Below are 13,576 nucleotides of genomic sequence, written 5' to 3'. Positions count from 1 at the left end.
TTGAGGGCAGGCACTGTGCCTCCGTTCTCTCAATCCAGTGGAGAAAACAGGAATCACCAGCGCTAAGTGTTTGACTAGCTCAGTGTTTCATATGATGTGATCAGGCAGGGTGTGCACCACTATCCGCGACTGTCTTATCCTCTGGTGCTTTTTCTCCCCAGTCCCCTAAATTACATGGATGTGCAATCCTTTATATGCCATCAAGACTCATGAACACAGATGCCAAAATCCTCAACAATATTCTAGCAAATCAGATCCAGCATTACATCAGAAAGATTATACACCATGACCAAGTAGGATTTATCCCGGGGATGCAAGGATGGTACAATATCCGCAAATCAATATATGTGATACATCACATAAACAAATTGAGAGATAAAAATCACATCATATCAATTGATGTAGAAAAAGCATTTGACCAAATCCAACACACTTTCTTGATAAAAACCCTCAGCAAAATGGGAATAGAGGGATCATACCTCAACATAATAAAAGCCTTATATGACAAACCTACAGCCAACATCATACTCAATGGGCAAAAACTAAAATCATTTACCCTAAGAACAGGAATGAGACAGGGATGTCCACTTTCACCACTCCTGTTTGACATAGTACTGGAAGTGCTAGCCATAGCAATTGGACAAGAAAAAGAAATAAAAGGTATCCAAATTGGAAAAGAAGACGTAAAACTGTTATTATTCGCAGATGACATGATACTGTACATAGAAAACCCTAAAGACTCCATCAAAAAATTATTAGACTTAATAAATGAATTTGGCAATGTAGCAGGATACAAAATTAATGCCAAGAAATCTATGATATTTGTATACACCAATATTGAACTTACAGAAAGAGAAATTATAAAAACAATCCCATTTACCATCACACCAAAAAAATTAAGATACCTAGGAATAAACTTAACTAAGGAGGTAAAGACCTGTACTTGGAAAACTACAGGACCCTGGAAAAGTGACAGAGGAAGACATAAACAGATGGAAGAAAATACCGTGTTCATGGATTGGTAGAATTAACATCATTAAACTGTCCATACGACCCAAAGCAATCTATAAATTCAATGGACTCCCCATTAAAATACCAATGGCATATTTCACAGACCTAGAACGAACTCTCAAAAAATTCATCTGGAATGAAAAAAGACCCCGAATAGCCACAGCAATCCTGAGAAAGAAGAACAAAGTAGGAGGAATCTCAATACCAGATATCAAGCTGTATTACAAAGCCACTGTTCTCAAAACAGCCTGGTACTGGCACAAGAACAGACATATAGACCAATGGAGTAGAATAGAGTCCAGAAATCGACCCAAACCACTGTGCGCAATTAATATTTGACGAAGGATGCAAGAACATACAATGGAGTCAAGATAGTCACTTCAATAAATGGTGTTGGGAAAATTGGACAGATACATGCAAAAAAAATAAATAAAACTAGACCACCAACTTATACCATACACAAAAATAAACTCAAAATGGATAAAGGTCTTAACCGTAAGACAGGAAACCATAAAAACATTAGAGGAATCTACAGGCAGCAAAATCTCAGACTTATGCCGAAACAGTATCTTCACCGATACAGCTCCTAGGGTAATGGAAACTACAGAGAAAATAAACAAATGGGACTACATCAAAATAAGAAGCTTCTGTACAGCAAAAGAAACCATCAACAAAACAATAAGAAAGACCACTACATGGGACAACATATTTGCCAATGTTATCACCGATAAGGGTTAAATCTTCAACATTTACAGGGAACTCATACAACGTAAAAGGAAGATTAACAACCCAATCAAAAAATGGGCAATGGACCTAAATAGATACTTTTTGAAAGAGGACATAAGGAAGGCCCAGAGACATAAGTAAACATGCTCAAAGTCACTAATCATTGGAGAGATGCAAATCAAAACAACGAGATACCATCTCACACCTGTCAGGATGGCTATCATCAACAAATCAACAAAGACAAGTGCTGGTGAGGATGTGGAGAAAAAAGAACCCTCCTGCACTGCTGGTGGGAATGCAGACTGGTGCAACCACTGTGGAGAACAGTATGGAGTTTCCTCAAAATGTCAAAAATGAAATTCCCATTTGACCCATTAATCCCACTTCTAGGAATATATCCCAAGAAACCAGAAACACCAATGAGAAAGGATATATGCACCTCTATGTTCACAGCAGCACAATTTACAACAGCTAAGATTTGGAAACAGGCAAAGTGCCCATCAGCAGATGAGTGGATTAAAAAACTATGGTACAGCCAAAACCGGTTTGGCTCAGTGGATAGAGCGTCGGCCTGTGGACTGAAAGGTCCCAGGTTCGATTCCGGTCAAGGGCATGTACCTTGGTTGCGGGCACATCCCCAGTGGGGGGGGGGGGGGGGGGGGGGGGGGGAGAGGTGTAGGAGGCAGCTGATCGATGTTTCTGACTCTCTATTCCTCTCCCTTCCTCTCTGTAAAAAAATCAATAAAATATATTTAAAAAACAAAACAAAACTAGGGTACATCTACACAATGGAATACTATGCTGCTATAAAAAAGAAGGGACTATTACCTTAGCATTATGCTAAGCGAAATAAGCCAGTCGGGGAAAGGTAAATATCACATGATCTCACTCATATGTGGGATATAATGATCAACATAATTTGATGAACAAGAATAGATCCAGAGACAAATGGCAGGGGATAAAGGGGGTTATAAAGCAACCAAAAGACTTGTACGCATGCATATTAGCATAACCAATGGACACAGACACTGGGGAGGTGGGGGCTTGCCCAGGATGGGAATGGCTGGTGAGGCGGGGGGTCAATTGGGGAAAAAGGAGACTTAAGTAAAACTTTAGATAATAAAAAAATATCTATAAAAACAAAACTGTGGTACATCTACACAATGGAATACTTCGCTGAGATAAAAAAGAAAGAATTCTTACCATTTACAACAGCATGGATGGAACTAGAGAGCATTATGCTACACTCATTTGTGGGATATAATGAACAACATAAACTGAACAAAAACAGATCCAGAGACAGAGAAGCATCGATCAGACTGTCAAACCTTAGAGGGAAGGTAGGGGAGTATAGAGGTAAGGGGGAAGAAATCAGCCAAAGGATTTGTATGCATGCATATAAGCCTAACCAATGGATACAGACACCAGGGGGGTGAGGGCATGGGTGGGGGTTGGTGGACAATGTGGGGATAAGGACACATATGTAATACCTTAATCAATAAAGAAAAAGCAAAGATTCTTCACAATTCAAATAAATCTGTGCATTGACAGCTCCCTTTCTGGGAAAGAAATGACTTTTCAGTCCCTGGTTCAATCAGGAAATGAATACTCAGGCCATTTCCAGGTAAATCGAGAGTGAGGGGAGCTGTGGGCAATGCACTATTTAGGTAGGCAGAGAACTAGCAAATGATTAAGGATAGCCACTAGATTTCCTGAGCACCCCCGATAGCAGGAAATGTAGTAGATCTCCTCAGAGAGCCTGGGCACTAGTCAGCAGTGACAAAGCAAGCATCATATTTCAGCACGAAAATGTTCTATATCCAAAATCATAAGTAACACTGGGGAATGTTCACTGTGAATCTGGGCCACTGAAATATTCATTTTATTTTCTCTACAAACAAAACAAAATAAAAATCTATCATAGTGACAGTATGGTATGTTTAGCAAGTGACAAGGAAAAATGAATCAATGTATGATATGAGATTCCCACCCCCCCCTCCAAACATTCTGGGTGGAGAGGGGTTTGAACTAGAAGAACTAGTTCCCCCAAAGTTACAGGGGACCAAAGCTCCCAGACGTGAGAGTAATTTGGCCAAGATTACAGTTAAAGGGCATCAGGTCTAATGTGAAGGAGGTGGGGGCCTGATGACATAATAAGGGTGAAATTTACTCATGAGCAGTACCCTTTGGAATGGGTCCAGTTCAATGACTTATGGTGCAATGAAAAACAAACTAATTCCTAAAACCAGGAATAAGATATGAATTAAGAAACCAATTATAAATATCATGGAAGATGCCATATCCAACAGTAACAATAAAGATAAAATATATAGCCCTAGCCAGTTTAGCTCAGTGGATAGAGCATCGGCCTGCGGACTCAAGGGTCCCAGGTTCGATTCCGACCAAGGGCATATGCCTGGGTTGCAGGCTTGATTCCCTCCAGTAGGGGGTGTGCAGGAGGCAGCCAATCGATGATTCTCTCTCATCATTGATGTTTCTATCTCTCTCTTTCCCTTCCTCTCTGAAATCAATAAAAAATAAAAATAAAAGAAGATAAGATATATATAAGAATAAATCTGTCAAGGAACAAACAGAAACCATATGAAGAAAATGTTAAAAATCTACTGAAGACATAAAAGACACGAGTCCTATCACTATTCCTTCTGACTGGCTTATTTTGCTTAGCATAATACTCTCCTGGTCCCTCGATGCAAGAGACATTCTTCAAAATACCTTCAAAAGAATCAAGGGAATGAAAAACAAGGAAAGACTAAGGAAATGTGACAGACAAGAAGAGACTAAAAAAGTATGACAACATGCAATGTGAAACCCTGAAACAATATGAACATTAATGGGAGAACTGTTAAATATGAACAAAGTCTATAGTTTGGTTAACAGTAATGTACCAATACTGATTTCTTGGTTTTGCAATTGTTTCACAGTTACATAAGAGAGGGAAACAGTATACCAGATCTCATTGTACTATATCTACAACTCTTCTGTAAGTGTAAAATTATTTCAACACAAAAAGTATATTTAAAAACATGTATGTATTAAACACACACACAAATACACATACACACATAACTTTGAAGTAAGGCTTTTTACACAAGAAACAAATTCTTCAGTCCTAGGACAAAACTCTGATGTACAGGACTCCATAAAGTGATAAAAAATTTTATGTGGTAAAAATAACAAGTCAAAAGAAAAAAGGTTAATACAAATAAATATCCACAGCATATATGATAAACAAAAAGGCTATGTTCCTTAACATAGAAATATATCTGTCAAATCACTAAAACAATATAATAAAAAAATGATAAAAATCATGAGCTGACAATTCAGAAAGATGTTTAACTTTCCTCGTAATAAAAGAAGTACAAAGAAAAATGAGGTCACATTTTTCACCTATCAGATTGGTGAAGCTCAAAATATTCATGACAAGGTGTTGTTGGGAATGTAAGGAGACTGGTATCTTCATATTTTACTGTTAGTGTAATAATTGGTGTATCATCTTAGGATACTTTTTAATTCCAATTCTAGAGTGTTTTATCTTGCTTTAATATATTAGCATTTGTACACAATGATGCATGTATAAGAAACTCATTTTATCATTGTTTATAACATAATATTATAAACAATCTTAATGTTCAATTAAAACCCAGTAAAATTTGTACTACATCCAGATCCCCCTCCCCCCAAAAAAATATTAGACGGTTCTTAAAGAATGTGGTAACTCTATGCTGATATGTAGCAGCCTCCAAGACGTATTGTTAAAAGTACTACCATGAGAGAAATGTTCCATTACACTTAGAATTTATTTTGCTATGGGAACTATGAATAAGGGATCCAAATTTGAGCCTCAGGAAGACTCCTTAGAGTTTGCAACTGCCTTTTCTGATTATAGTTTTGCTAAATAAGGTCTATTTTAACAAATGTTTATAAAATGGAGACTGGGAAGAAGGCAACTGTGACGTAGAGCTAAGTTGGGAATCTCCTAAAACTAAAGGTCCCAACCTAAAGATTCTTTCTCAACATGCCAGCAAAAGTCATTAAGAAAATTCCCAGCCATTTAAAAATTTCTCCAGGATCTAAAGTAGATTATGTGTGATCATGTGATTCTGAAACAGAAAGGACCATTACAACTTGCAAATTCTTAAGCTTCAAAAAGTGGATAAACTAGTAAATTTTCAAAAAAAAAAAAAAAATACCCAGCAAATTGCTACCTACTACACCTTATACTAGAGAAATCAGAAAGATTTGTAAAGATACAGGCAGAGCAGCTATTCACATCAGTGAGTTGTACGAGTCTCCTGAATCACTGTTTAACCATGTAGCCACTTTATCAAAGCTTCTCTAATAAAGATTCTTCTAATGAATAAAACAAGACCTGAGCAAGAAGCTCCCAAAGACCCGGCAGTAGGAAACTGCTTACCTGCCCTGCATCTCCTGGAAGGCAATTCTGCTACTTGGTGCCACCGTTCTTCTTTAAAGTCGTAGCATTCCACACTTCTGATAGCCTTTGGTGCCTGGCCCCCAACCACCACCATCAACTGGAAGGGCAGAAAGGTAAGCACTTGAACAAACAGCCATTGCACATTCTGGGATTTAAAAAGTCTTACGAAGACACTGATGTGGAGAGTGTTAGGATGAAGATGGAAGGGTGAGCTGGGGGATAACAACCACCTAATCAACATTTAATAAACATCAACAAAGGGGGCACAAGTTAGAACTACAATTCTATTCTGTAGCACATTTAGTCAAAAATAAGGATTTCAGAAACTAAAATAAGTTTCTGATCCTTCAAGCAAAAGCAGTATTTAAGCCAAAAAACAGCAGGCAGTCAGCACTGGCAAGGCTGCAATATGTCACAGGGCTTGCTATAAACCAGATCCTGGCCTTGTAACAATCAGGGATTAGACCTCCACAGTCCAAGAGAGCACACAGAAGTGAAATGTATGTTAGTGGGCAGGTGAGGTGCCAAAGACATCAGGTATTAAAAGAAAGATGGAAAGGGGTGGGGGAACTATTGAAAAAGAGAAGTTGAATTGGAGTTCACAAGAGAGCACAGACTCCTGGGGTGTCCAGTCAAGAGACCTCCCTTGATGCCCCACAAATAAACCAATAGGACAGATAATGGAGATACTAGAAATCATAATGGATGAATGAATGCACAATAATCTAGTGCTAAGAATAAATGAGGTCTATACATTTCTTCAATCAACTCAGTCCAACAACTATTTACTAAGTGTCTATCATCCGTAGTTGTCCAAACTGTGCCAGGTATTACACACAAGAAATATAAGACATGGACGCTTCCTACCAAGAGCTTCTAGGAGACAAGACACATAAAGTTACTCAAGGACAATATACAACTATATATGACGAAAAAGATATAAAATTACTATAGGCATTAGTTGCTACTGCTGATCAGAAAACGGAACACCGCCATAATTTAGTGAAAGGTTCTGGGAGGACTGGAACCTTGTGAGATAGATGGAATTTAGTAGTCACTGTGTTTGTCCTTTACTGAGTACAAGCAGGCACTTTGGCAACACTGAAAACACAGCCTTCTAATCAGAAGAACATAAAAGTTAAGGATGTCGTGTACGAAATACCGTAAAGAATGGCAAAGGACCTTGGGGGAAAGATGAGGTGATGATAGAAAAAACAGATGTTCAAAAGACACCAAAAAAAATCAAACAAACAAAAGATGGAATGAGTCACACATACAAAAAGGGGAGGTCTGCAACCTTGACTGAGCCATGACCTACCTGAACTTAGAACTATAGAAAGATGCACACTCAGAAAACATCATTCCTGAATCAGAGTAAATCCCGTTTCCAAAAAGAAGCCTATTTAGTAACTTATTAACTGGAGAGTAGAAGGAATTTTCAAGGTTTTAAAAAGAAGACAACATAGACCAAATTATATGATTATTTTTTCCCAGATCTGCCACTCTTCTAGTGTTGAATGAAAATAAATAAGAGAAAGAATTGACAAAGAAAATCTGCACTACCCTCCTATCCAATCACCAAAGGGGAAAAATCGCAGAGGTAATATACAACAGTAAGATGAACCCTGTATGTAGGGATTTATATAAGATCTATCTGTGTTTAAACTTCTAAACTCTGCTTGGAGGTTAGACAATAGTTGGCAGAGACTTGGTTAACATCTCTAATAAAAATCAACCTAAAAAAAAATTCTGAAGGGAATATTTTTCAAAATAATCATTGAGAAACAATACTGATTCTATTTCTTTGATTCTTAAGCTTTGAAGCTCATAATTTCCATGTAATAGTTCACTTATGCAACATCAAAATGAGAATGGAAGGGAAAATGTGCTGCTGAGTACAGAGAATGGTAGTAATATCTGTCCTTCACTCACCTAAGAGAAGAAAACTGAGGTGAGGTTTTGGGACTTCAGAAATCAGAAATAACAGAGACAAGGAAGAATGTTTAATGGGAAGACAAGAGAGCAGGGACAGTTGCATGAGATCAAGAAACTGCTAAAAACCACTGTGGTACTACCATCAAAATAGGTTCTCATGACTTTGACACCCCAGTTATTTGTTAAATATACCTGATCTCATTTGTAAAACACCAGACTACTTATGCTAATTTAAAGGAATAGAGATTTGGGAAGACCTGTTTGTATGGAGAAACTAAATGTGACATACCTGAGGAAGGCAAGGGGTAGGGAGTTAAACATATTCAAGTGACTATCCTGAATGTAGGCCAATTGAACTTCATTCTTTTATTTTCTGCACCTAGCAAATATTAGTTTAAAAACCTGTCCCCTAAAAAAAAAATCAAGTTCCATAATTTCCCAATTGCAAATCTCAATAAATATTCTGAGTAAAACATAAAAAAAATATGCAAAAATAATATTATAGCATTTGTAAAAATACAGATTACAAAGAGAAAAAGAAGCTAACAATGAAATCCAGTAGCAAAACATATATGGTTTTTCATTATAATGCCCAAATCCAAGAGTGCCTTATACAATCCCAATACTGTTTACTGAAGATGCAAACCTAATGTTTCATATAAAAAAAAAATTATCCATGTAAATTAGCATGAGTACACGGAATCAGAGCCTAATATAAAAGTACTAAGTCACTGTTGTGATAGAGATATCAAAACATTGCAATACTTTCCTCAGCACTAATGCCACAGTTGGTCTGATTTGACTGATGATTACTATGAAATATGTAAGCATAAGAAATCAATCTTTGTTTCATTCTTACCTACGTCCTTAGAATTCATCTTGGATATAACCACTCTAAAATGACAAATAGTGCTGTTGAAAGAGCATCTAACACAAGCACCTTTTCAAAAATACGTGTAGGTAAATAAATTCTGAGACGGATCGTGCAAGCACAAAGTCACAGCAATAGTGTAGCTCCCTGAGTGCTTTCTGCCACTTCTGCTGCTCCTCCTCCCTCGCCACCCCCTGAGAAGCAGAATAAAAGAGAACCTCATTGATCAGCATAACCACCACAAAATAAAAGCTAAGAACTGAGAATCCAAAGGTGTAATATTGGAAGGGCCACTCCAAAGCTACAACTAGAGAAGCCCAGAAACAATGTCAACTTAACAGATGATCACCACTCTAAAAGGAGGAAACAGAATACATGATGGGATTTGGCCAAAAACTTTAGAAGGTTTCAAAAGTGACATGTTTATTTCAGAATTTAAAAAAGAATTAGTTTTTACCCCCAAAATCTGCAGCATAGCTAATGATAGATAAGCTAAAGATTTCTTTAGAGGGCATATTTAAGTTAAGAAGAGATCTTTTACAAAGATGAACTGTTTAAAAAGTATTAAAGATAAAGCAAACTATTGAGAAGGAAGTTGAAAAGGCTAGCATTTTAAAAAAGGTCATTTAAATGAGCCAAAACTATGAATACTTTTTATAAATCTATAGATCTATTTTTTAAGAGCAAAAACTGACATTAAATAAAATGAACAAATATGAAGTAATGAAGACTTATATAAATGGCTAATTATAAAAGCAGGTAAAAGGGTATTTGGAAAATGTAAACATTTATTAAATCAGCAGACCCAGATGGCATGCATACTAAGGTGTTAAGGGAACTAGCTAATGTACTTACTGAGCCACTTACAATTATTTTTGAAAAATCTTGGAGAACTGAGGAGAGATCAGAAAATTTAAAAAAGGCAAAGACCAATTTTCAAAACGGTAGGAAGTGAATGCCTTGTAAATACCTTTAAAATTGATAATAATTGTCAGTAAAATTTAGAATATTTTGAGAAAAGCATTCAAACTTCTAGGTTCCAACAAAATGATGAACAACACACAGAGGGATGTTTAAAAAAATCATGCCAAATTAGAATCTATTTCACCCTGAATCTCATTAGACATTATATGCCAAATCACTTCTTTTTGGCTTTGATAATAAACATAATCATATGGACTGAAATGTTCTATAAATGGACTATGTCAGTGAGTGGCTATTTTTAATGAGGTGTCACCAGGCAGAGTGTTAAGGTCTATTCTAAATTAAAATATTTACTAATGATATAGAAAAAGTAAATAGCACACTGGCAAAATATGCTGTTACTTCTAAATTGAGAAGTGTTGTTAACACTGGGCAAAACAAAAAAAACACAATGATATAAATTTGAAGCAATTAAAAATGTAGATTCCAAAAATAAAAACTTGAAAAAACACTAAACAAAACATTAAAGTTAAATAATTTAAAGGACATAATTTAATGGAAAGGATAGAGTAATAACTAAAGATGAGGTTAAGAAAACAATGGGTAACAGATTAATTCTTATTTCTTCATCCATCATTGCCCAAACACACACACAAGAGCTAAAAATAAATGCATAAATAAAAGCATGATATCATGGATCATTCTGATTAGACCACACACAAAATGGTGCTTAGAGTGTTGGTCTTCTAGTACCAAAGAGAGGAGGAATTACAACCAGAGAGACAGAAATGATGGAGACTTAAAACAGTAAAACACGAATGGCTCCAATTAAAATATGAAAGTAGAGTATGAAACTTTCATACAGGAAAACATGAACACTGGAAATCTGGAAAATCATATGGGAAATCTACACTGAAATGGCAACATATGATGTATGGATGAACCATCAAATAATATACAACAGGGAATAGGATGGAAATGAACTAAACAAGCTGTTTTAACATCCTTAGTTCTAATATGTAATTCTGTGAAATTACTTAGTTTTCAGTTATTATCCACCCCATGTAGCTTACAGAGAATTTCTACCTAGCCTGATTTTCCTTTCTACTATAACTAGAGATAATAAAACTCTACAGGGACAAAACCCAGCTGCCATCTATTCCAGAAGAGTGACATAATGCAGCTTATAAAAATTAAATGAACCAAGCAATCCCCAAACTCCAGAGACAAAATTAATAGAGAAGTTGAATTATATACACAGAGATGAATTTCTAGGTACATTGTCTGTTGCCTGGAAACTAAAACAATAAAGCATGGAAATCCAGATGAGTAAAAATATTAACACCTCACTAAGCCTTTTAGATGAAATAATAACAAGTATAAACAATAGATCCTACTTTGGGAAGGTTCATGGGTGTCCTCAGCCGGGTCCGGACACTCTTCATTAATATACGCTGCTCTGTTGGCAGCAAATGATACTTCATGGCTTCAATGAGGTAATCTTTGCAAGCACTGCTATTCTTGACCAATGCTTCCTCTTCCACCCTCTGTGAGAAGAAATCACACAACCCCATGAGGGGACAGCTATTTCATAATAAAAACTGCCAAAGAAACAATAGTAAAGAGGAGGAAAAAGGCAAGTAACTATCCTCTCTAATTCAGTCTAAAAGTTACAGTTTAAATATCACTGAGAGAAATAAATGAAGCCAAAAATATGCTCAAGTCTGGTCTGCAGAGAAAAACATATCCTATATAATAAAAGACTAATATGCAAATCGACCGAACAGCAGAACGACCGGTCGCTATGATGTCCACTGACCACCAGGGGGCAGACACTCAACGCAGGAACTGCCCGCAGGCCACAGGCCAGCCAAGGTGGGTGCCAGTGGGGGCCCCCCCCAATCGCCCTGCTGGTGGCCCTGCAGAGGAAGGCGACTGGTGGTGGGGGGCGGGGCTGGCGAGCAGATGGTGCCAGGTTGGCCAAGGTGGGTGCTGGGGGGGTGCCCCCTGATCGCCTTGCTGGTCGCCCCACAGATCAGCCCTGATTGCCAACCAGGCCTAGGGACCCTACGCATGCACAAATTTCGTGCATCAGGCCTCTAATATAAATAATAAAGAATTGTAATGAAAATTATATGTCAATATCAGTTATAGACTAATCTTTAGATAATGCTATATCCACCTATTTCTTATCTTTAAACATCAAGCCAAATAGTACCAAAACAAGAAAAAATAATTTGGATGAGTCCTTCAGGAGGGGTAGGCAATAGTAATAAATTAAAGACAACCTTTTTCAAACTCAAGATGGCAGCTATTCAGAAAAGGGATTCAAAATACTTTATAACAATGGGCCTATACCACAAATAAGTCTTGTCCTTGCTATCCTTGACCTCAAATGCAGAACAGGTTTTTTCTGTTCATTTTCTTAACAGCAGAGTACCAATGATTTCACAAATCACAAAAATAATGAGGCTCTGAGAAAATCTAAAATGCTCAAATCTAATCTCTTAATAAAAAATGCTTCTTTAGATGGGTTCAATTATAAAAACGTGGAAATGTACCTAGTAGGATGCCAACAACAAAAAAGTAAACTTAAAATTTGTTTAGAGACTACTAAAGACCCATTTATACCTATTTATTTCAAATAACCTGGTTTTTCTCAGCTTAGGAATAAAGATAGAAATCAAAGGCATGCCACTGTGAAATTACGAAGTAGAATTTAACAGTATCGGTATAGAGCAGGCGTCCTCAAATACGGCCCGCGGGCCACATGCGAGTGTTTTTGCCATTTTGTTTTTTTAACTTCAAAATAAGATATGTGCATTATGCATAGGAATTTGTTCATAGTTTTTTTTTAAACTATAGTCCGGCCCTCCAACGGTCTGAGGGACAGTGAACTGGCCCCCTGTTTAAAAAGTTTGAGGACCCCCGGTAGAGTGTCGAAATTCCCTTTCTGCACAGCAATTAGAAGAAGCTATCAAAGGGAAAAAACAAGATGCAGAGCAGCTGGGCAGAGCCATAGGTTTTTATTTACATATGTAAGTAAATGCCCACAAATACCACCTGGATAAGCTCTAGTACTTGTTTACCCAATTAGAGAGAGGGCAAACGAACGTACAAGAATGGGGTTGGCCTAAAAGAGAGCAAACCAAGGACTGCATGTGCCTTGACTGCTCTCTGTCCTTCGCCCCACCCTCACCATTTTGTAACAGGGATCTACATGCAGTCAGCCCAGTGCCACGGTGCCACGTGTATTCATGTGTTCTGCAAATGCTTTTACCTGAACTAAATATTCCCGAGGGAGCAAAGGTAACCGTACATGTTCCATCAGCCGAGCCATAAATTCTTGCCTTACATCCTTGTCGTGGTTTACCCAAGCTATTACTGCTTCAAATACCTTGTGGAAAATATGGGGAAAAGGAAAATAAGTAATGAGTTATGTACCAAGGCAACTGAATAAAATACGATAAGACTACATTTCATAACACAACTTTTGCATATAATCCAAGTTTAACCCATGGCTCAGTTTTTTCCAAAATCCTGACTTGTGATACTTAAAAAGCCATTCACTCGAATTCTTTCCTTTTTTTATTTGTTGTTTAGCAAATACTTTATTTTTCTGGATTTACTGAGATTTTGATAGATAACATTGT

General features: G+C 37.1%; 1 protein-coding gene across 4 annotated transcripts in view; it reads right to left on the bottom strand.

Annotated features, from left to right (window-relative positions):
• Positions 1-13,576, bottom strand: part of KLHL2 (kelch like family member 2) — an 82,793-nt gene that overhangs the window by 11,632 nt on the left and 57,585 nt on the right. For all 4 annotated transcript variants that reach the window (XM_054717668.1, XM_054717670.1, XM_054717669.1 and 1 more), the window contains 3 exons: positions 13,204-13,320; positions 11,321-11,470; positions 6,173-6,290 (listed from right to left, as the gene is read on the bottom strand). In XM_054717668.1, the coding sequence (XP_054573643.1) occupies positions 6,173-6,290; positions 11,321-11,470; positions 13,204-13,320 (385 nt within the window). The remainder of the gene's footprint in view (positions 1-6,172; positions 6,291-11,320; positions 11,471-13,203; positions 13,321-13,576) is intronic.

This window comes from Eptesicus fuscus, chromosome 6 (assembly GCF_027574615.1).
Source record: "Eptesicus fuscus isolate TK198812 chromosome 6, DD_ASM_mEF_20220401, whole genome shotgun sequence".
In the NCBI taxonomy this organism is placed as follows: domain Eukaryota; kingdom Metazoa; phylum Chordata; class Mammalia; order Chiroptera; family Vespertilionidae; genus Eptesicus; species Eptesicus fuscus.
This window is presented reverse-complemented; position numbering and strand designations above follow the sequence as displayed.